Source organism: Trachemys scripta, chromosome 9 (genome assembly GCF_013100865.1).
Source record: "Trachemys scripta elegans isolate TJP31775 chromosome 9, CAS_Tse_1.0, whole genome shotgun sequence".
In the NCBI taxonomy this organism is placed as follows: domain Eukaryota; kingdom Metazoa; phylum Chordata; order Testudines; family Emydidae; genus Trachemys; species Trachemys scripta.
The window spans coordinates 89,689,820-89,714,687 of NC_048306.1; the positions used below are offsets into that span (position 1 = coordinate 89,689,820).

The 24,868-nt window shown below is 41.0% G+C and overlaps 1 protein-coding gene across 5 annotated transcripts in view; it reads left to right on the forward strand.

The window, feature by feature from the left end:
- ECT2 (epithelial cell transforming 2) overlaps positions 1 to 24,868 on the forward strand; it is a 50,694-nt gene that overhangs the window by 13,612 nt on the left and 12,214 nt on the right. For all 5 annotated transcript variants that reach the window (XM_034782209.1, XM_034782207.1, XM_034782208.1 and 2 more), the window contains 12 exons: positions 122 to 252; positions 1,732 to 1,847; positions 2,045 to 2,107; positions 2,651 to 2,873; positions 5,415 to 5,551; positions 6,227 to 6,346; positions 13,977 to 14,045; positions 15,320 to 15,430; positions 17,049 to 17,145; positions 18,346 to 18,427; positions 19,351 to 19,429; positions 19,656 to 19,775. In XM_034782209.1, the coding sequence (XP_034638100.1) occupies positions 122 to 252; positions 1,732 to 1,847; positions 2,045 to 2,107; positions 2,651 to 2,873; positions 5,415 to 5,551; positions 6,227 to 6,346; positions 13,977 to 14,045; positions 15,320 to 15,430; positions 17,049 to 17,145; positions 18,346 to 18,427; positions 19,351 to 19,429; positions 19,656 to 19,775 (1,348 nt within the window). The remainder of the gene's footprint in view (positions 1 to 121; positions 253 to 1,731; positions 1,848 to 2,044; positions 2,108 to 2,650; positions 2,874 to 5,414; positions 5,552 to 6,226; positions 6,347 to 13,976; positions 14,046 to 15,319; positions 15,431 to 17,048; positions 17,146 to 18,345; positions 18,428 to 19,350; positions 19,430 to 19,655; positions 19,776 to 24,868) is intronic.

The window sequence follows — 24,868 nt, forward strand, 5'->3', positions numbered from 1 at the left end:
CCCCCCCCCCAAAATACCCCCCCAATTTAGACTTTTTTCCCCATGATAATAAAGTAAGCTTCTATATAGTAAAGAGTAACTGTAAATATACAACTTGTTTTAATGAATATTTATTTTTAAGTGACTTCTGTGCGGCTGATGAAGAATTCAGAAATGAGTTCAAGGTTCCCCCATTCCAGGACTGCATGTTAAGTTTCCTTGGATTTTCCGATGATGAAAGAATTAACATGGAAGAAATGACAAAAATGCAAGGTTATTGTTAATGATTGCATTTGCAATGCATTTTTATCTTAAATCTGTCTAAAACTAAAATGCTGATTCTTTGCACACAGGGAGGTTTGAACAGGTCTTCCACTTAAAAAGCTACATTTAACTTTAGATCTCATGGGGCATAAAGCATGTAGCAAAACCAAACTTTTCATACCAAAGTAAGGTATTTTTTTTTTTTTTTTTCTTCTGCCATGCTGTGATGTCAAAACTGTGGCTTTTACTACAATTCCCCCACCACCACCTTTTTCCCTCCTCCACATCTAATGGTCAAGATTTAACTTTTTGGGAAGTTGGTTAGAAAAATGTGCCATGTGTATGCTTAGCTTCTTCTGATTCAAAGTTGTATTATGCAAATATCTGTTCAAGTGTTACTTGAAGCATGTAGTCAAGTATCAGAGGGGTAGCCGTGTTAGTCTGAATCTGTAAAAAGCAACAGAGGGTCCTGTGGCACCTTTGAGACTACCAGAAGTACTGGGAGCATAAGCTTTCGTGGGTAAGAACCTCACTTCTTCAGATTCTTGCATCTGAAGAAGTGAGGTTCTTACCCACGAAAGCTTATGCTCCCAGTACTTCTGTTAGTCTCAAAGGTGCCACAGGACCCTCTGTTGCTTTTTGAAGCATGTAGTACGCTCAAATTTTATTATAATGGATTTGCAAGAAAATAAATCACTTGTATAGAACTTATAGCCAAATATTTGTTTCCCTTCAATAATGTAATACAATGTAATGAGAATACTTGGCTGATTCAGTTGGTTTAAGGTCTGTTCTTACAGTGCTATGTGTATATATAGCATCTTGCGCCTAAAGTTTGTTTCATATTCTATAGAACTGCACTAGCTATTATCATGCAAACATTATACAAGTAACTAAGCCTTTATCAAGACAGAGGCAAGGAGTCTCCCTCTTTCAATGTCCTTGTAGCCCATATGGTACAGCTAGCTTTACAATGTACACAATTTCCAATTTGTGATGGCTGTGTCTAGGCAAGCTATTTCTGGCTTGCTCTTTCGGAGCAATGTCTTTATGGGAGTCTCATTCTCAGACCTTCTCAAAGATGTTCTCCACACTATATTTTTAAAAAATAATCCCTGGTGGCCCTGAGCTCCAGGAGAGTAGGAGTTCTCTATCCTAGTGTTTTTGTTTTTTTTTTAAACTGTCACCGTAACACAAATTTGTGAACTCTGGGAAGGGCTAGATTCACACTACATAAATAGTACACGTTGGCTTATCAAAGCTGTCCCTTGAAGTTGTACTGCAATAGAATGTCTGCTGGTACTATCTTTGTGCTGGGAGTGCCCAGGATGCAGCTGTCTCAATTTGCTGACCAACTCCCCCTTCATCTTGCATCTTCTCCCCTTCTTTATTACTCTACCCCAACTTTGATACTACTATGAAATCCTCTCTTACCAAAACTCGAGATTCCTAGTTCTTCAATTAATTTGATTTATTTTCTTACTCTAGGTGGGCAGTACTTGCCAGTTAGTGATGACAGGTGCACACATCTGGTTGTTGAAGAAAATACAGTAAAAGATCTCCCATTTGAGCCTCCAAAAAAACTTTATGTTGTAAAGCAAGAGGTTAGTGTACACAGAAATTCTTACTACTGGACTATTTATTAAATCATTCAATATGTAAGCAACAATTATATTCTGAATGAGCATAGTTACACTTTGAGGATTTTTTCAGACATGTAAATGATATTGAATATCATAGATCAAAAACTTGATACAAGCTTTTGATCTGTTATAGAAGACTCTTTCTTTTCCCCATATAGTGGTTCTGGGGAAGCATTCAGATGGATGCCAGAGCTGGAGAATCCATGTACTTATTTGAAAAGGTATGTTGACCTTTAGTAATAGTGTAATATGTTGACTCTAACATATTAGAGCCCACATCCTGCAAATACTTAACTTGATTAATGTGAATTGTCCTCTGAAACTGATGGGATTACTCACAGTAATAAAATTAAGCATGTGTGTAAGTATTGGCAGGATTAGGGCTTAATTTGGATGCTGATAACTCATGATAGTATATTTCTAAAATTCCTAAATTGTCTTGAAGTATTCAGACTAAAACTTAAACATGTGATTTACTTGGACTTTGCTTAGTGGTCACTTCATGGTGATCTTGCAGTTATGCTTTACAGTTTTTTTTTAAAGCTGGAAACAAATACATATTGGCCTTTTTCAATAAATCCTGTTCAATAACCTAAGGGACTGTAGTGTCTTAAACTATTAACATGTTTGCTGTATAAAACTTTCAATTATTTTGTTTGACCATACAACAAAATGGGGGCAACTGTCTTGTGTAATCTTTCTTTTCTGTAGTCTATACAGAATCAAGTTGGAGGCAGTGACTGAATTTTCATATCTAATTACAGCCAGAGAGTCCTGAACTCAAAAAGTCAGTGTCACAACTTTCTCTGAATACCCCAAATAGCAATCGCAAGAGACGTCGCTTGAGAGAGACCCTGGCACAGCTCACCAGAGAAACTGACATGTCACCATTCCCTCCTCGGAAACGCCCATCAGCTGAGCATTCCCTTTCTATGGGGTCTTTACTGGATATTTCTAACACACCAGAGTCCAGCATTACCAATGGAGGTATAGTTGAAAGAAAGGATTAACCAAGCTTACCAGTGCTTAAAGCAGTGTTCTTTCTTTACAAATTACAGAAGTAGAAAAAAAATTAGCTATGCTACAGTTCTGACAAGTTAACTACAGGCTTTCTCCCTTTCAAATTATGCAGGGAGCAGAATAGGAGTGAGGTGCTCAGACCCAGGTAGAGGCCAGGCCAGCTGCTGTCATGTCAGTAGAAGTAGTCAAACATGGAGGAAAATGAGGAAAAAATACACATTTACCAAATATAAGCCTCCAGATAATGTTACTCCAAAGCAGTGTGTGAATCCTGTCGAAAGTCTCCAGCAAACAAACAAGGTAGCTAGCATTAAGTCATCTGGAAACCTAGGCAATAGCAAACCTGGAAAAGGGACAGTATCAAATCTCCAAAAAAAGATCCTTTTTCCAAAGGAAAGCAGAGAGATCACTGTAAGGCCGACTTATCTTGAAGCCTTGAAAGATACTTTTGCCTCATGTCAACGTCTTGTAGGGACAAATAACATATCAAACATGCCACAAGATTGTGAAGAACCAACTTGCTTAACTTATGTTGACCAATTAACTAACACAGAAACTAATATCTCTACATATGGTTCTTGTGGCAAAGAGCAAATTGCAAAATCCACAATTAGTCAACTCCTAGAACTTGGACTCCAAAATAAATCCCAATTCCAACGAACAAGAGCGAGATCTGGAAATGCTACAGATGTAAATATGAATGACCTGACTTGTATGAACACCTGTGATTATGTCCAGCAAGTAACCTATGGGCATAGTCATCAGGGAAAGGACAGTAAGGACCAGTGTAGCTTTATAAATGAAACATCTTTGATAGAGGAGACTAATATTTTAGTAGGAGACTCTGAACCTTCTTCTTTTGATTTTGAATCAGCCCGTTACAGTGATACCAGTGCTGCTCTGATAACAACAGGTAAGAATACTTGCTGCAGGCACAGTAATGTTGAAGTTGATCAGTACAAATTCAGAAAAATCAGGCATAAACTTCCCTTCTAAGCAGTGTTGATTATTAAATGTACATAATCTACTTGGGATGTGACCATGTTGGCCTTCAGAATGTACGGAATACCCCAAATCAATCTGAGTCTGTATTCAGAACACCACTAGCTGCACAACTAGCTCCCCAGGATTCTCTCCTATAGGATAGAGGTTTTCAGGCTTTGCATAATGTGGACCGTATCTTTAGTCTAATACACCACTTACCCTTTAATTGGCAGTTACTTATCTCATGACAAATGCTTACACGGAAAAGTAACAATGAGGAAGATACTTGCACTTTTTTTTTTTTTTTTTTTTTTTTTAAATAGCATTCAGCAGGTAGAAAGAGAGGTACCTTCATATGAACAGGTAGCTCTCTGAACCACTAGAGTGGTGCACCATTTTGAGAACTAATCCTATAGGCTATAAGGGGGGAGGGATAGCTCAGTGGTTTGAGCATTGGCCTGCTAAACCCGGGGTTGAGAGTTCAATCCTTGAGGGGGCCATTTAGGGGTCTGGGGATTGGTCCTGCTTTGAGCAGCGGGTTGGACTAGATGACCTCCTGAGGTCCCTTCCAACCCTGATATTCTATTCTATGATTCTAAAATTGTAAGTTTTTAAAAACTGATCACCATATTCTCCATAGCTTTATGGATATTATCCATAGTGTAATGTCACTGTCCTAGGGCACTTGACGGTCATAGTAAGAGTTTGAGTTTGGGCTAAGGCAGAGATCGGTAACCTTTGGCACGCGGCCTGCCAGGGTAAGCCCCCTGGCGGGTTGGGCTGGTTTGTTTACCTGCCGCGTCCGCAGATTCGGCCGATCGCGGCTCCCACTTGCCACGGTTTGCCGTTCCAGGCCAATGGGGGCTGCGGGAAGCAACGGCCAGCACATCCGTCGGCCAGCACTGCTTCCCGCAGCTCCCATTGGCCTGGAGCCGCAAACCGCAGCCAGTGGGAGCCGTGATCGGCCGAACCTGCGGACGCGGCAGGTAAACAAACCGGCCCGGCCCAACCCACCAGGGGGCTTAACCTGGCAAGCCGCGTGCCAAAGGTTGCCAATCTCTGGGCTAAGGCTATGTCTACGGTACACACCTTACAGCGGCACAGCTGTATTGCTGCAGCTGCGCCACTGTAAGGTCTCCTGCCGGCATAATTAAACCACCCCTAACTAGCGGCAGAGGCTATGTTGGTAGGAGAGCGTCTCCCACCTACATAGCGCTGTCCATACCAGCACTTTTTTGTTGGTGAAACTTATGTCGGTCAAGGTTGGGGTTTTCCCCCCCACACTCCTGACTGGCAAAAGTTTTACCAACAAATGTGCTAGTGGAGACAAAGCCAAAAGCCGTCTCCTGCTAATAGAACAAACGTTCTCCTTGCATCAAAAAAGATAATATAACCTTTCTACCCCTTTTTGATATTAAAGGGGGTACCTTTCACAAAAGCAGCTGGTATCTTTCTGATAATCTTAAGAATCCGTCCAGAAGATTTTAGCACAATTCTAAATAGTCTCTCTTTCCCTTTCATCAGAAACGCCAAAATCATGTTCAAAGCCTTCCAAAAATTCAACTCCTCTGCCTGCAAAGCAGTCTGCAAGATGGCAGGTTGCAAAGGAACTATATCAGACAGAAAGTAACTATGTAGATATTCTGACAACAATTATTCAGGTAAGTTAGTAGATTTGTTACTGTATCTAGATGAGTCACTGTTTAATTTTCAGTCCCATCACTGATTTGCAGTTTGATACAGCCTCCTCTTTAGAGGATCTCAAAACACTTAGTATTTATTAAACTCTCCTTTTCTTGACTTAATTCAAAAACCTACTCTAGTGAAGAGCTGGGGAGAGAGGTATAAGACTCCAGAAAAAAGAAAAGCATGACTTTTAAAAGAGAACCTACACAAAGCCAGACTTGACTAAAATATTGAATGCCATAGAATTAATTTCCTTGAAGTGGCTGATCATACACTTAAGAATGAGCTCAAATATGATTATTCAATTAGACATGTTACTGTAGCACAAGCCTTTACCCTACTTTTCTAATGTGGTGGTTACAGAATTGAATGGCCTTGGTAATGGATGAATTTAATGCTTGTATCGTCATACCCAGGACTTAACATGTGGCATAATACAATACACTCCAGTGAAGTGTGGGGATAAGGAGTTCCTCTTCTCAAGTTTGTGGTTATAGAAAACATGACCAGGAAACAAAACATTTCAAATCTTTCCTTCACACCAATATTTCAAGTTTAATAGAGTGGTGTGTGTGTGTGTGTGTGTGTGTGTATACATTATCTCAAAGATGGAAGCTGAATCCATTAAATGTCTTTGTTTACTCTTTCAGTTATTTCAAGTTCCATTGGAAAAAGAAGGGCAGCTTGGAGGACCTATCCTTGCACAGGAGGAAATTAAGACCATATTTGGCAGCATTCCAGACATCCTTGATGTGCACACTAAAATAAAGGCTAGTTTTGTCATGCTTATCCCTTATTTTTTCCTCCAGGCCATCACTTATTTTCCAACTTGAGTTACTATCTATTGTGTGCACCTTAACAATAGACATCTGTTGCCCTCAATTGGAGGGGGTATTCTTAACTTGCTTGTGTTGCATAATGCTGTCTGGTCCAGAATGACTGGCTGCCACGTTTTGTCTTGAGTTGGCTCTATTTCAGGACTGTGAATGATGTGCAAGCCTAAAATATCTTAGGATCCTGAAGGATCAAAGGCCCTGTACATATAAGGAGGTGGGACTTGTAGATTGAATGTAGAAGACTTCAGACCATTCTACAGTAGATATTGTAGAAACTCTTCACTCAGTTCCCTCCACTCCACAGGCTGGCTTGTTCCATTTCCATCTTAATAGCTGCTTCCACAGAGGGAGCTCTGCAGCTGTGGATTTTTTTTGTTTTGTTTTTTGTTTTTTAGACTTTGACGGACTATTTTTGAGGATGTGGGCCCAAGTCAAACAGGCTAACTTTCCAAAGTGGTGAGCACCCAGCAATTCCCTTTGGAGTAAAGAGCCAAGACACTGAAAAATAACTAGAGGGGTGTGTGTGTGTGTGTGTGTGTGTGTGTGGGGGGGGGGGGGGGGCGTGGCTTTTTATTTTTAAAAAGGTTCCTTAGGTTTTTGGTGTCCAACAGTAGATTCTTTAAAGGGACCTGACTGTTCAGGGTGGTGAGCATTCATCACTTTGTGACAATCAATCCCCTTTAAAAGGTACCTTGAGTTGGCCCACACAATCAGTTGTTTTGAAAATCTTGGTGTAAACTTCTATCTCTAAAGACTTTAGCCTGGAACTGAGGCATGAGCTGTGGTTTGGGGTGAAATATAGCCTGCATCACTCAGTCTCTACTCTTAGTTTGGACACTTGATATGCAGGTTGCTGTCTAAATTAGACTATAAGCTATTTGCTGCAATATGGTATATCAAGGAGCCATAACATTGAATTTCCTGATGAAACGAGGTACAAATTTCAATCAAATGAAGAAAGTTTTGCTCTTATAGTTTTAGAAAAAACTTAGTATGCAATTGCAAGATGCTATTTTTTTGGTTGCTTTGGACTTTCGGTCCTGATTCATGTTTGAATAGTCTGGACTAGAGGATTTCAGACAGCTTGCTTCCTTCTCAAATTAATATTTAATAATCTTAGAAATGATACTGTATTTGGGGCAAAGTTATCAATATGTTAACTGGGTAGCCCACAACATACACCTGCAAGTAGATGGTACTCAACTTAAGGTGGAGGAGGTGAAGGACACTTGCCTCTTCCCTCTGTTTTCTTAGTCATGGTGAAAAGAGCAGCACAGGAACAAGACACTCAAGTGACTTGCCCATGGCATAGGCTGGAAGTGAAAAGGCCTAGGAGCAAACAAACCTAGCTGCCACATGGAGCACTGTAGAAACAGCACTGCTTGAAGTGTGTGTATGGTCCTTTTCACTGCTTAGGATGCACCTGAGTGCTAACACACTCCTAGCTCTGACATCAGCCAGTGAATATAAACCTGGGTAGTGTGTGACCTGCTAGAACTGAAGTTGGCAATCTGGGCAAGGTTTCTGTGGTGCTCTGGTGCAGTTGATAGCTTTTTGTTTTAAACTTAAAAAAAAAAAAAATTGAGAGTTTTAATGGAATAACTATGAAAGTAAATAGAATCACTATTATGGCCTTGCTATTTTGAGATTAATTCAGTTTGTGTCCTCTGCATATTCCTACTTGTGGGATGCACTGGTGTGGGTGCAATTCAAATGGTGGAACCTTCTCAACAGTGCCTGATAGACTGCTCATGTGTTTGTCCTATGCTTCCCCTCTGTGTTCCTGAGCATGAGACTATGAAAGGGGATATGGCATCCTCTTCCACCTCAGTTCCCTCCAACTGCAGCAGCAAATGTATGTGAACCATCAGGATCCATTGAACCTGGATCTTTCTCTTGAGAAGAACTTAGTGGTTTATCTAGCTGTAGCTTTAGCTTTACTGTTAGTGTAGTTGTAGTGTTAGTTGTGGTAATTTAAGTTTAATTAGTTAAGGAACAGTTTTTATTCAGTAGTAAAGTCTAGATTCTTCTTTTGAGTTGCTGCAGACATGTATTGCACTTAAGTGCGTGTGCACTGCTGCTAGAGAATTTTGCAGAGCAGTACCTGTAGAGGGACGGTGCTTGCACCTCATGGCTGTAGCCCCTCCCCTATCTATTTGAGGCAGCGCCACCTTGACCCTCCCTCAGTTCCTTCTTGCACCTGTGACTGGAGTTGGAGCTGGTGTGGTTTAATAACACATTTCTCTCAGCAGCATTACTATCCGTTGCATGCTTTTGTTCAGCCTTTGCCTCCTTTGAGGCAGTGGGACTATCCCAGAATGGGTAAAGGGTCCAATAGGAGAAAGCAGTCTGGCTCAGGGTTAGGGCAATCTACACAAAACCAAGGCCATACTTTGCAGCCTGAGCTCAGCTCCCCACATCTTGAGGCATGGCTGCTGCAGGGCTGAATGCAGAGGAATAGTGGTGTTCGGATGACTGTCCAACAAGTCGTCCTCAACTGTAGAAAGCCCTCCATGAAGGTGGCTTATTCAGCAGTGTAAAAAGGTCTTTGGTGTGGTCATTACCCACAGAGTCCAACCAATACTAGCTTCTAGCCAGGACTTTTTGGAGTACCTGCTGCACCTTCGGTAATTGGGGCTCATTGAAAGTACATCTGGCCAAGATATCAGCATTTCATCCCCCCTATTCAGAGATGATCAGTCATATCCAAAGCTGTTGTAGCAAGATTTGTGAAAGGGCTCCTTTTGTCTGCATCCTTCAGTTCAAGAGCCTTTCCCAATGTGGAACCTTAATGTAGTCCAGCCTTAATGGGACCTCCCTTTGAGCCTCTGACATCCTGTCCATTCCTGATCCGGTGTCCGAAAACTTTGGTAGTTTTACATCTGCAAGGAGAAGGAGTTGCAGGCTCTGATAGCACAGCCTCCTTGTATAAAATTCTCCAAGGATAAAGTGACTTTATGACCACTCCCAAAATTCTTGTTTAAAGTGGCTTCTCAGTTCCACTTGAACCAGGTGGTATATTTACCTGTGTCCAAAGCTGCATTCCTTTCCAGAGGCACAGTCTTCATACATTAGACATCCGGCAATGCTTAGCCTTCTACCTGGACAGGAGCAAACTGTTTTGTACTTTGCCTCATTTATTTCGTATGCAGATCACATGAAGGGTCAAGCAGTCTCTTACCAGATGATCTCCAAGGGGATAATATCCTGCATTAAGACTGTATATGAAGTAACTTCAGCTGCAGCCCCTCAGTGGGATATGAGCTCTTGCTATCGACGTTGCTTGCGCTCTTGTAGAATTTCTCATTTCCAGGGCTGCTATGCAGTCGTCTCTTCCTATGTTCACAAGCCATTATGCCATAATCGCATCTTCCAGGGTGGATGTGGATGCTGATGGAGCGTCCTGCAGTCTTTGTTTAGGTAGACTCCAAACCCTGCCTCCTAGGGGGTACTGCTTATGAATCTAAGTGGAATGCATGGCTGCATTGAGTCAAAGAAGAACCCAGTTACAGTAAGTAACAGTTTCTTCAAGATGTGATGCAGATGTGTATTCCATTACTCACCCTTTGTTCCCTCTGCAACAGAGTCTCATCTCCAGGCATAGGTGCGAAAGAACTGAGGGAAAGTTGGGGCGGCACTGCCTCATGCAGCCCAGGAAGGGGCTACCACTCTCCCTCTATGGGTACTACTAAGCAAAGTTCTCCAACCCCAGTGTGCTGGGCACACGCTCGCATAAGTGGAATACACATCTGCATCACCTCTCGAAGAACCACAGTTACAGTAAGTAACTTTTTCTTCAGTGGTGGATCCAGAAGTTGAGACCTGGCTTCAAAAGGTGCATCTCTCATCCAACAGTCTTTCCTTTGTTGGACATCCACATAACATGCTTGGTGTGCCTCAGAGCACCCTTAAAGGAAAGTGGACTCTCTGAATCTGCAGCACTCTTACCCCAAGGGCACACGAGGAGTGTGAAAACAGGCTGAAAGCCATATTTGTTTCAAGAAATCCTGGGTGCAAAGCTACCCAGATCTAACACATCTGAGTGATCCATATCCAAGGTGAATAGGGCATTGATGGCCCAGACACTTCAGGGACTAGAAAGAACACTAGGCAGAAGACTCCAATCTCTGCCATAGGACTTCTGTTAGTTGGTTCCCAAATCATTGGAGCTGACTTGGTCAGTCCTGGCTTCTGAAATAAGAGCCAAAGCATGAGGAAAAAATCTCAGATGCTTTTGTGTTCAAGAGACTGAGAGATAAGGTTCCTGTTAGTAGAGCCAAATTGCATGCAGGAAACCCTTTGGCTTTGGATCAGAGAATCCTAAATCAGCCTAAGATTCTAGTTCAGAGATCTTAGGCGGGGATTTTACCCTGAAGATCAGTGATATGAAGATCATTGCAGAGCCAGCAGTCAGGGCCAAGTCAGCCGTTGGGTCAGCAAGAGGCAAGAATCCTTCTTTCCCCTAAGGAGTTACAAATAAACCTACTGCTAGTTTTTTATCCTCAGATCTCCCACCAGGGAGGATTATGTTGGACTGATTTTGTCCATAGATGTTTTGTGACAGAAGTGAAGCACCTTTGGACTCTCCCATTAAAGTTGTTTCTCACTTCTCTATTTTACATATGTCAGGTCCAGTAGTTTCTCCATTTGTCATATCCACTGTCTGAGGAAGAATTGCAATGTGTTAGATGTACTGTGACAGAATGCACCCCTGTATTCACACCCTACACACCACAGTAGTGATCTTTGTACAAGGTATGCGTTGTGAGGTATCATTTGAAAACTCATAACTTGCTTATCAGTAATATGGTAAAATGTGTGGCAGCATTTATAAGTAAAGTTATAAATGTCCACCTGTATAATGTTAAAAGTAGAAGTTCAGACGCATCTGGCACCAAACTGGTCATACGCTCCTTTGTCCAATACAGGTCTGTATGCTTCTCTTAATATGTATTTAAGCAATAATGTCACTAAGCAGAAATGGGGAAGGGGAGTGTGACCGGGATCTCCTGTGCAGGCCAGCTGAGGTCACTCAATTAGGGTGAACTGCAAAGAATGGGGCAGATAATCCCCAAAGCTGGTGGATATTTTCAATACTTAGATTTACCAAGCCAGCATAAAACAGCTTCTTTATTACCTCACTGGTTGCCCAGAAGCCAACAACATAGCTCCCTTGAAGTAACCCAGCCTCAGACCTCCATCCTGGTATCCAAGTCAAATATGATGCATATTTCTGAATCTTATTTTATCATATTAAAAAAGTTCTACCAATTCCAAAGGATTGGACATTTTACCTCCCAGGTTATTGAATATTCCAGATCTTACCAAAATACAAACTTGTAGCCAGTTTTTATTAACTAAACTAAAATTTATTTAAAAAGCGAGAATATGGCTAAAAGATCAATATGCATACAGACACGAGTTCAATTTTTGAGGTTCAGATACGTAGCTGACATGGTGAGCTTTGTAGATGCAAAGTGTCCTTCGGTTATAGTCCAATGTTTGTATTTCAGGGCGATCCAGTCAGAACTGGGGACTCAGACCTTGTGGCTTAGACTTCCCCTGCATGAAACCTAAAGCAGATCTGAGATGATAAACTCAAGACCCAACAGTTTTATAGTTTTCTAACAGCCATCTGACTACACAGTCCTGGGTAAACAATAGGCTTTTGATGTAACCTTTTGCTTTCTAAACACCACCAGTAATCAATTACACAAATTAACATAGGGCAGTTTATTCATTAGGCAGTCTATCACAAACTTCAGAGACATAGACAATGACATTACTTCATCCAAGATTTATTTAAATCTAATATTCTCTTTTGATCTCTGTATTAATAGTTTATAGTCACAGACAGGAGCTCGCTGTTTACATGGCTAACTTTTATGAGTACACACAATTAGTATCACTTCTAATATAGGTTTGCATTTCAAAGTTCTAGCCCATCTACCATGAATGGCCCTAATTACCATTCAGACCCCTTTCTAACATGACTTTAAAGGTGGGCTCTGGGTCATTCAACCTGCAAGGTGCTTAACCCTTTCTGGCCATGAGTTATATTTTTGTATATGTTTTGCTGTAATTATATAGCAGCAGTAGCAAAATGGCTTGCATATCTAAAATATAATTAGACAATGTCACAGGAAGGAAAACAAAGGAAGCTCAGACAGGTGAGAGAACCCAGCAGGGAACATCCTTCCACACAGGTTGTGTCTCCTGGTTCTCAGCTGGAAATGCTTTTCAAAGGGGGACTGAAACTATAAAAAGGAGGGCAAACACCCCACGAGACTTCTCCTCTCTCTCCTGCCCCTTTCACTCTTTGCACTTGAGAAGACATAAGGAGCAGCTGTTGGACTCTGGGGGAGGGCCCTGACCTAGAGGCTGGTCAGTAATCCTGCTGGAAGCATGTGGTGAGAAACTTTGCTTGAATCTAATATAGTTTAAGTTGGGCATTAGAAAGCATTTTATCTTTATTTTTCTTGTAAACTTTTCTCACTCTTATGCCTCATTGCTTATAATCACTTAAAATCCATTTTTGTAGTTCATAAACTTATTTTATTGGTTTTATCTAATCCAGTGTGTTTTAAGCCAAAGTATCTGGGTAACTCCATTTAAGCTGGCAAGTAGTTGTCCATTACGAGAATAATGTACTTGTATACACCTCTACCTCGATATAAGGCTGTCCTCGGGAGCCAAAAAATCTTACCGCGTTATAGGTGAAACCGCGTTATATCGAACTTGCTTTGATCCACTGGAGTGCGCAGCCCTGCCCCCCTGGAGCATTGCTTTACCATGTTATATCTGAATTTGTGTTTATATCGGGTCGCGTTATATCAGGGAGAGGTGTATTTGTATTGTCCATGAGAGGGCTGGGCAGTACACTTCTGGGGGGGAAATCCAGGACTGGGCATATGTTGGGGTCACCCTGTAGTATAACCAACGCAGTGTGTGACTGATAGGCTTCAGTTACACAAACACATCTGGGAGTGACCTACTTGCTGGCAAGCTGTTCGTTAATGGTCCAGGTTGGGAGCTAGGACAGTAGGGTATTGCAGGGCAAGGGTGACTCCAGACCAGCGGGGGTCTGTTTGTCACACACACTTCACAGGTTCTGTTACCTCTATCAGGAGGTAGAAGAGGAAAGTGGATGTCTAAGTGATATACAGTTTGTCTTACAAAGGGTTTTCATTCTCTCACACACCCTTTCCCTAACTACTGTCATTGGGAGTTAACATCCCATTTGAGAATGCAGGAACTCTCACGTCTGTCTATCTGCAAACTGGAAGATAATTTTGTATTGACTTACATTTAGATGTTTGGAAAGCTGTTTCACAATGATGAATACGAGGCATATGTATGTTTGTACGGTATGTAAGCTTAGAATCTGGAGCACAGTTCTATAGCAAGTGTTGGATTCCATGGCAATTGCCACACGTCAGGCCCTGAGTAAAGAAATGTATAAATACTAACTGCAGACTTCCAAAGCTGTACAACTTAGATACATGGCTCTTTTAAATTAGGCTGCTTATTGTCTTCCTAATACACTTGTTTGTTTATATTCCAGGAAGACCTTGAAGACCTTATGATAAACTGGGCTGAAAGCAAAAGTATTGGGGATGTCATTCTTAAATATGTAAGTTATTTTTACAGTGGCTGTAAGCTAGTTTTTACTAATGTAATCTAAAATGCATTGAGAAACACCACTAATCTTTTGGATGAAAACTGCTCTGTACATATTTCTCATTAGTGTATCCAGGATAAATCCTCAGTTGTCAATTTAAATAATGACACAGTAAGGAAGCTCATGCAGTAACTCACTTCGAACTAAAGACTTCTTTTTCTTGTATTGTAATGTTGGGCAGAGCTCCAAAAAGCTTTGTACGGACGTTTATCCAAACTCTAGAAACCAGGTTTGAAACATTTAAAGAGATTTTCCTGTAACCTCTGGTATTCCACTGCTGTTTGAATAAATTGGGAGCACCAAGAAAACAGCCAGTCAGTATTGTAATTGTGTGGTTGTACTTTATTGCTTTCACTTCATTCCTAGTGAAAAGATGCCTGGGGGAGGGGAGAAGGTAGTTGAAGGAATAAATTTAAACCAACTCAGAAGGCTAGTTATTTTAGTCAGACCAGGATTTCCTATCCCTCGGTAATGAATATGCAAGAAGGTAGGGACGAATGTAGTTCTAAAGAAACAATAATAGAAATATAGTTGTCCAGTGCTCTCCCTGACTATTGACAATCCTAGGCTTAATTTGCCCTACTGTGGCCATATTTTTCAACTGTCACTTTCACACATCTTAGCCCTAGATAAAACTACAGGCAACCCTATGATTTCCTCTGTAGGATGAGGAAGAAAATCCGTGAAGGAAAAGGAGTTCTGTTTTCAAGCTTCAAGGAAGGTGTGGTCTAAACTGTGAGACCCTGAGAAGTCCAGAGTGGAAAATGGCTAAAGCTTTCAAAGCTGGCTGTTCAAAATTAGATTAATAAATGATCAGGCTTCTGCTCTAGAGTTGCTGAGCACCCACCACAAAATCCATTGATGTAGTGGTATTTTGGGGGAACATTGCACCTGAAAACAGGTCCTCCTTTGTTTAGGAGCCTAACGTGGGGCAACTCACTTAACTTTGGCCCAAGTCCCTAACCATATGCTGTGTGCCCCGATGCAGATTACGATATCTTTAAGCATAAAAGATGTCTGCAGTCTATTTTGTGGCACATAAAACTGGTTTAATACAAACTTAAATTGCTTTGGTAGTATGCAGGATACATCTTAAAGCCATAACTAGCCATTACAGTCTTAAATTTGTTTTTCTTACTATTGTAATACAATGTACATAAAGACTGCTTGCTTGTTTACCCAAGGTCTACACTTAAAGCATTTTGAAATATTTTTTTTTTTTTCAGTCAAAAGACTTGTTGAAAACATACCCTCCTTTTGTGAACTTCTTCGAAATGAGCAAAGAAACTATTATGAAATGTGAAAAACAGAAGCCACGGTTTCATGCTTTTCTAAAGGTATTTACGCACTGAACTTTATTTTCAGCAACTTTTTTGAATATATTACTGAGATTCAAGTTCAATACCACTAAAAAATTCACTAACTCAGTAAATCTCCAGATTTCAGTTAGGGGAAGGAAAAATACTGTAGAACTGTAAACCTTGGACATGGGGGTAGGATAGGAGGTTTAGGCACTATAATCCTCAGTAATTCTTCAAACCTTTATAGAGAGGTGGCATTTTGCAACCAGTATGTGACATTAGTGTCTCCAGGGTAAGTCTGTCTGAAACCAAGCTGTTATATTTTAAATGTAACTATCATCAGTACCTCCAGAAAGTGTTACTATCACTGTGGGATTAAGTTATTAAAAACAAATGGAGGGTATCTTGCTTCTTATTAGATGGGCAACCTACCCTGTTTCCCTGAAAATAAGACATCCTCCGAAAATAAGGCCTACTTACAGTTTTGCCTCTCGTTGTAATATAAGGCATCCCCCCGATAATAAGACCTCCCCGATAATAAGGCATCCACCGATAATAAGGCATTTTTCATTTCTGAAAAATAAGACATCCCCTGAAAATAAGACCTAGCGCATCTTTGGGAGCAAAAATTAATATAAGACACTGTCTTATTTTCGGGGAAACAGGGTATTTTGCTGGATTAAAATAGAGATTTAACTCTCCTTGGTGGAGTTTTGGCTACTTCCAGTGTGGTAGGAGGTTGGGTTTTCTAACTACAACTTGGCTCTTCATGGCTATTAAAAATAAGATGGAAGGCATGGGGTCAACTGGTAGACCATGTTAATACCTCGATAAGGGAGGTCAGAGTGAATATTATTCACTCAAAATGTTTTTGAGCCTGTTCAGTAGTTACAACAGTCAAGATTTTGTCAGCTACTGCCTTCTAAATTGTCCTTCTTGGGAAGTGGTTATTCAGAAAGTGGTCAAATTCTGGTATCTGAAAGTCTTGGGATTTCCTTGATTCCTAGACAGTCATGTTTCAGGCCTGTATGTGGAATACTAAGAACTGGTTTCTGTTGCTGATAGAGTGATGGATAAGAATTGAATTGGATAGCAAAATTGACAGACTTAAAACATACTATCAACCTGATTTTTGGGGAGGGGGAAATAGGATTGCACTTGGATACTACTGTGCCCCACCTTTCAGACTCCCTGAAGGAGGGGTGATATTACTAGAGGATCTTTAATATAGAAGCAAAGGGGTTGGGAGTGGGGGAAGGGTTCCTTTTAGACTCTGTAGTAGAATGATAACTTGGTTACACATAAATCTAGGTAATCGTTGTTTTAAAAATAGGCTTTAGACCTAGTTTTAACAAAAGCTGTGTAAATGGTGTTGAATGAGCACCCAGTAGTCCGGAACTTTCACACATGCTGTCAGCTTGTATTTATAGATTCTCTTTGATATTATTTTTGGCATAAACTATGCAAGTGGTAAGAGAATTGAAAGTACTCTTTAACATACTAACTTGAATTACAGTTTCATATCTCAGGAATGTAACTGAGAATCTGCTATTCTTAAGAACTTTTTTTTTTCTTAAATTCCATGTTAGATTTCTCAAGCAGAAAAGCCTGCATGTTGCTCTGGTGTAAAATGCAATGATTTCCTCCTTTGTAGATAAACCAAGCCAAACCAGAGTGTGGCCGTCAAAGCTTGGCTGAACTACTCATTCGACCAGTTCAACGGTTACCTAGTGTTGCTTTACTTCTAAATGGTAATCTTTTTTTTGGCAAGGTGTTTTGGGTCAGACACCTGGCTTATTGGGTGGCAAATGAAAAGTGGTGGTTGCTGTTTAGATGAAGAATTAGGATCTTATTTCAATGTTCCAATCATAGTTGGTAAAGCCAAGAGCCAGATTGCGTGGTATGTATTTCAGTAGATTCAGTTGGTCATATGCTTGACTTCAGCATACAGGTATAGGCAAGCCTCTACTCTGTGGAAATGAGGTATATGTTCTAAATCTGAATATATTTCAGTTCCCAAAGCCACAACCTGTATGCTAAAATTATTGGGAACACTTCAGTGTCATAGCATGAACTACTTTCTGTAGTCATTTCAGTTCTGATAGTGTGTGAACAGGTACCTGTCATAACAGTCATGATGTACTCCTAAGTGATGTATTGGGGGATGCCCTTAAAGGCACTCTAGTTTAAACATCCCTCTTGTATTAAATCTACTAGCTAGCAGTGTTATAAGTAGAACCTAAGACCTCTCAAACAGACATTGTTTTATTTTACTTTGTGCCTGTGACAGAAGCTTGTGTAGCAAGTTTTGTAATTTCTTCTATATATGACTATCGTGTGATTGTCCTGTCTTTATGGATCTTTCAACCCATAAAACCAACCCCCTGCCTCCAAAAAAGAAGATAAGTTAAAAGAAACTCAAGAGACTCATTGTAAAAGCACAAAAACTGGCAGTGGACTTCAAGGCAGGGCAGAACTTTTGAAAGTTTTCAACTTTCTTAATTGACTAGATATCAGTTTTATGTTCCTTCACAAGCACTGTATGTTAAGGGGAGAACGCAATATTTGTTGCTGGGATTGGAGTGCAGATGACTACTTTTTCCGAACATATAAACATGGGTGAACAAAAATTATATATAAATGGCTTGTTAAATGGCTAGATATTGTGGTAACTGTATATGCAAATTGAACATGCGGACGTGAAACAGCACTGGGCACATGTGACTCATACTCTTTGAATGAGTGTCAGTTAGCATGAAGGTGATTGAAAACACCCATGAGTGTGCAAGATTGATTTCGGCAGAAAACTCGCTAACAAGTTACTTTATCATGTTGGGCATGAGGTTGCATTAACTTAACAATGAAAAGTAAGAGGTCTTCCTATCAAGGGAATTATAAAGCAAAAGTTAAATCATTTATTGCAACACTTGTTTAACATTTTCGTTCTGCAGACCTTAAGAAACATACAGCAGAAGACAACCCAGACAAAGGCATGCTAGAAAGAGCCATTGAATCGTTAAAGGAAGTGATGACGTAAGTGATGCTTTTAATATGAAATATTCTCTTGGGTCTTACTGATATATCTTGCAAATCTCAGCAATGATGTGGCACCCCCAACCTCCTCAACATTTCCTCCCACCTCCATGCAAGAGCTTTCAAGGGAATCCTCCGAAAACAGCCTCATAGCTATCTTTTTGCTATGCCTGTCTGGGGAATTCCTCCCTCTTGGCCCAGGTTGGGTCTAGCGCTTTTAGAGCTCCCTTATGCCACTCTTAGCCAATGTAAAGGAGATCTACTCTCACTCTCACACTCTTGACTGAGCCATTATCTTGACTCAAATGAACACTATTGGAAGGACATAAACTACTGGTGGAGGGTCCCTTTCAGGAGTGTGTGTGTGTTGTGTAACTGTGTAGTAATGTAAGTATTCTCAATCTTGAAGTTTTAAGTTATAAGACTCTTGCAGGTATAGGATATACCCTAGTGAGAAAAGATATTCAACATTAGACTAATGCTATATTTGTCCAATACAAAAAATTATTCATTAACTCGAACTAGCAACAGTTCACTTACACGTGCCCAAATCTTCAAGTGAGCATTGCATTTAATTCTAAGGACAAAACAAAAATGGCAAGTACTTGACACGTTTGAAAATCAGTTTCTGCTTGTCTGTTCATAGCTGCTGAGCAGTTTGCTGGTTTCTGCTAACATGTGTAAATGCATTGTTACAGATCTAGATGTACATGTTAATGCATCACACATGGAAAAGCAGTTCACTTAAATGACAGTGTGTGGTGTGTGTGTGGTTTTTTAAATTTGAACTGTCAATTACTGTATATATTGGTATGGCTGTGGGAACAATATCTCTGAATGTCCAGCTTCACTTTTGTGCCTTTAAATTTAGTAGTGATCTTTTCTTATTGTTGGTTTATCAGTATTAAACATGCTTTCCTCAGACACATTAATGAAGACAAAAGAAAAACAGAAGCACAAAGACTGATCTTTGATGTTGTGTATGAAGTTGATGGATGTCCAGTAAGTTACTTCCCTCAAGCTATCGACCTGTAGAATGACTAACCAACTGACTTAGCCTTTGGGTCAAAATTCTACATAACCCGATTACCTCTGTATAACTGTTGTTGAATGTACAAAGGTTAAAAGGTCACTCACTATAAAACTCAATTTCCAGTATTGAGTTGAGTGAGTGGTAGTCCGGCTCTTTTAATTAATGTCTAATGAGCTGTTCACTTCTACCATTTAGGCCAATCTCTTGTCGTCTCACCGAAGCTTAGTTCAGCGATTGGAAACAGTTGCACTTGGCGATGACCTCTGTGACAGAGGAGAACAGGTCACACTCTTTCTGTTTAACGACTGTCTAGAGGTAAAACTGTATTTGTAATAAAAAAAAAAAAAAATCCCTACTGAACTGAGGCATTGCAGAATGCTTTGTAACTCAAACTTTAGTATAAATAAGCAAGTTATCCTAAATACTGAAACCCTATGAAGAAATACTAAACCGAAAGGGCAAGCTGAACATTTAGACTGTTGCCTGTTTCTTGGCATTACTGGAAGTATTGATGAGACTGCACTGTCAAGTTGGTAATGTCTTGTATCTCTAATGAACTGACTACGTATTGGCAGTGAAAGACATTGTTATGTTGAAGCAGCATATGGAATAATACTGTCCACTAAAGTAGAAGGATGGTGCTTCCAATATCTGTTGCTCTTCCACAGGACATAGTTCTCTGGAACAAATATTAAACTAGTGACATAAACTCATTTCATTTAACTTGGTTATAATTTTTTTCTGGCTTATGCCTTCTGATAAATCACTCAGTTTTTCATAAGTAAATGCCGTACATAAAGATAATGTTCGCCTGAATGGATGAATGCTGCTTGCATCTCTCAAAGCTTTTAAAATACAGCAAGTTTGAGCATTTTACTTGTCCCTAACACGTCAACATACATTTTCCTCTAAGAAGTAGATGATGTTAAACCTCAGCATGCTTAGGATTGGATTGATAACCTGGATTTCAGTAGGGGTGTGTGTGTGTGTGTGTGTGTGTGTGTGTGTTACTTTCAGCTTGTAGTGAATCAGGCCTTTGGTGCTTGTTTCAGCCACTGGCACTACTGGAAGTGCTGGAGATACTGGCTTAGCAGCACATTGGTTCTTCTGGGGCTTATTGGTATTTAATATCAGTAAATAATGGTCTCTATCAGGTAGATATTTGCTTATGTACACATTTTTGTGTAGTCTAAAGTGTCCACACAAACAGTATAAATAGTAATTGCTGTTGGGGGGGGGGGGGGGGGATGAAGATGTGGTGGTTGGGGAGCGTAATTCCACTTTGGAGGCTTAAGTGAAGAGATTGAGGTTGTAAAGAACACTCTACTACTGTGACTGGTTCAGAGACTTTCATTAAGGAATTTAAAACTCACCTGCAAGTCTGCCCAAAGAAAGACCACAAGGCAGTTTAATACCTTGGACTAGTGTCATGCCACTACAGACAAGATAGCTTATTGTATCACTTAATGACAAAACAAAGCTGAGCTACTTTGGCCCAGAGAAGCACCACTCTGCCAAAAGAAGGGCAAGTTAAATTGGCTTTGACAAAACTTTTTTTTTGTTTGTTTTTCTTTTCTTTCCTTTAGAAGGCTTAAGTTACTGAAAACGACTGAGCATTAACCGACAGATGCAGGGCCTAGTGTAAATTCCTAAAACTACAACAATCTTGGTGCGGTAGTGGGCCCTTGTAATCAGGATCCACTTCAATTCATTCTAGTCTATGCTACCGTATGGGACTATATGTAAATATGCCCACTTGCAGCACTGTAACTGTATTGGGGCAGGAACACCTCTTTCATTAAGGCAAAGACTAGCTTGCTGTTTAACAGTTAATATTTTCCAAGGGCTTTAAAATAAATGTGTACATGAATTGTCTTTAAACTGCTATGTATCATCGGTGTCTGGGGTAGGGTTAGTGGTCCACATTGGAGGTTGTTTGAGCTAGGGGTTCCCAAGATACTGCTCTCATATTTAAAAAAAAAAAGAAAAGAAAAGACATAGGAATCATAAAAATTGTGATGTGTTTTCTGCACACTTGGCACTTAAATGATGGCTCTAATCTTCCCCCAAACTGATATATCCTACTCAGGAGTGATCTCTGCTAGTATCTGGCACCTACTGCCCCTTCTGGGGAAGCTGTGTTCTTTGAGTAGTGGAGCACCTGTGGGTGCTCCATTTCAGATACACATACAACTCTTGAGCCCTTGATTGAAGATTTCTAGGTAGCAGTGTCCATTCAGCCCACATACATGTCCTTTGAAATCTTGTGGCAAACATCAAGGCTATATAGGAGTACATGGCAAATCGTCCTCAGTTCCGTCACTTCTGCCTTGGCCTGAGAAGGAACACTACCCTGTCTGCCTAGCGCATACAAGGCCTTTCTTTGTCCCCTTTTTCTGTCATAGTTAATTTAGGGTGGTGGTTAAAGCAATTCTCGCACCTAAACGAACATTCCTTCTTTCTTCCCTTGGAGACCTATTCTTTTCTGGTGGGGTATGCTGGGTTTGCCAAGTTTCAAATGCTGCCTCTCCTCCAGGAGACTATACCAGTGACAATGGATGATCCAAGTGTGTCCATTTGTGGAGTCCCACATCTCCCAGAAGCATTCTTTTGTTTTTGTTTTTTGTGTAGCCCTTAAGTCCAGGGCTAGGCAAAACAGGGAGCTAAAACTCCAACTGCTGGTGATGGAACAGTCCCTGCAACCACCCCCTGATCCAGGTCAGGACTCCTTCCCCCTGAATATTTGTCCCTGGACTGATCCAGCACCCCATCGACCTCAGGTCATGCTTCTCCTAAGAAAAAGAGAGCCTTTGGAGCACCCCTGGAACACTCCCAAAAAGAGGAGCACAGACTCTGTATCTAAGGAGCCAACTGCAAAGAAGACTAGGTTCCTGTCCAGACCTTCATCACCACGGGTGCTGCTGAAGCTAAAGACTCTTCCTCTGGTGCCAGTGGGACCTTGATGCCCTGGAGCTCCAAGGAGAGGAAGCATGGCTCCAATAGGGTGCCCATACCCTCTACTAGTAAGGGGAGTAAGCAGAGGGTACCCTTGAGCTCAGCCCCATCATTGGCATTGAAGCCTCCCAGTGGTGCCATCACAAGCCTTAACCCAGCCATGGGTACCCATGCAAGTAGCTCAGGTGGGGGTGCCTTTACCAGCAGTACCCTGGTACTGAGCAGGCATCGGCATCTGACAAAGCCTGTGGCGTGATCATCTTTACTGGTGTTATCAGCTCCAGCCACTGTGACCTTGGCTGTGGTGTTGGTATGGGGGGTCCTTTCCATTACCACATGAGTTCTGATACTCAAAGGATCTCTGTGTCAGATGAACCAGAGTCCCAGTTGCTGTCAGGTACTGAATATCTCACGATGCCAAGACCTTGGGCTCTGAGTGGCAAATCTGTGCCACAGGACTCTCCTCCATCCTCCTTGTCTGCTTTTCCCTTCCCTTCTCCCATGGGAGAACATGGAGGAAGACTCCCAGTTAGTCTCCTCAATTCCCTCTCTCTCTTTCTCTCCATTGGGGGTTCTCTAACATTCCTCTTCAGGGAAAACTGCAGCTCATCTAGGATGGTGGAACCAACCCAGTATGCCACCCCTGCAATGGCCCTATTGGGACCTATGGGCTGGCTATTGGCAACAATTCAATAGACTTCCGGTACTGTCCCTTAGGGAAACTGAGGTTACACCATCCTCCTCTACCCTTTCACAGCAGGAAATGACATTTGAGGAACTGGAGGGTAGGTCAGAGGAGGAAGTCACCCATTTAATTGTCGTCACTTCCTTTTAAAAAGTTGCGTCTATAATATAGCTTGAGCTAAGTTGGTGAGCCAGAGTCACTTGTCCATGTGCAGCAACACTGGGATGGCTCTGCAAGACATCTGAATAATTGGGTGCCTCAAAGTGGTGATGTGGCCATGGAATTTGAGTAGCACCATGTACCATGAGTACCCCTGCCTTTGGCAGCTTTCTGAACTTTAGCTGTGCTATGCCTATCCTATACTCAACCTCTTCCCTGATTCTGAATAAACAACCCTAGAGTTTCCAGATGTTGGCATCCATTGACTGTTCTAAGAATGCCTCATGGAACATCACTTTGTGCATTGTCATGTATGCCAACAGACTGCCACAGAAAATAGATTTTTCTGCTCCTTTTGCACAGCCACCTAACTCAGCAGAGAAATGATGGGTTTGCAGTCCCTTTCTGCCTCATCCTCACTGTGTTGTGAGCTGTGGCAACCTGCTGCAAGTAATTCCTGTACCAGTAAATACAGTTGTCTTTAACCTTTTCATATGTCTTATATTTGGGAAAGAAACTTGCTGCCTTGTTTCACTAGCTCTTGGAGGAAAACTGTTCACTTTCAGCACTAATAAAGGCAAACATCAACATAGGTCTCTTCCCCCCCCCCCCCCCCCCCAAAAAAAAAAATGCTTGAGGAACTTTATTTGTCAGACTAGTACACAGAATACTTCCTATGGGTTGGGGTCAGGGTTTTGCCAGCTATTGATTTTGTGAAATAGTAGACAGAAAATCACTTCTGCAGTCTGTGCTAGATAGCTTTATTAGAGGTCTCGGTGACATAATGCACTTAAACCCATATATAAAAAACTCTGTTATGAGAGATTGTTATGAACTAAATAAAACTGCAGAAACAGAATGGACCCCAAAGGAATCTCAACTTCTTTAAGTCCCAGGATGGGATACAATGTGTTTGGGAGGGGAGCAAGAAAGGGTTACTTTGGAGGTTCATGAATTGTAGATGGACCATGAAAATACACATTTTTACAATATTGTCTCTCAATGGAATTTCACAAAATACACAGATAACGTGAGTTGTGATTTTTGGTGGGTGGTACATTTCCTACCCCCGAGGAGTTTCTAGAATTGCCTGTTCTAAGGATGCCTAGAAATCAACTTTCCAAGTTCCCACCTCCTCCTTACCCCAATTCACGTGATCTTACATTGAAGTAATAGTAATAAATAAGGAATTTTTCATCGTTGTAAAATCTTGCAGGATTTAATCAGGAAATCTAGTTCAACTTTTGGCTCTAGCGAGGACTATTTTTACCTTTTTAAAAATGGGTATTGCTAATACATACATTGTCATTGGGGGAGAGGAGGAATCTAAAGTGGACTAGTACTGCACCAAACTTCATAGAAATACTGCAAGCAAAGTGGGAGATCATTGTACACACACCATAGCAAGTATCTTATTTTAAATAATTAAGATGAAGTACCACACTTGTTTCTTGACCAGTGGATTGCTTTCCTGTGCAACAGTCCCAGGCTCCATGGCTTTGCTTTGGTTTTTCAGTCTCCAGACAAGTAGGAATCTGGAATTCAAGGTGGTCTGCAGTATTGTGCCTTTCTGATGAAAGAACATTTCATGTCATTTCTAAAGAATCTC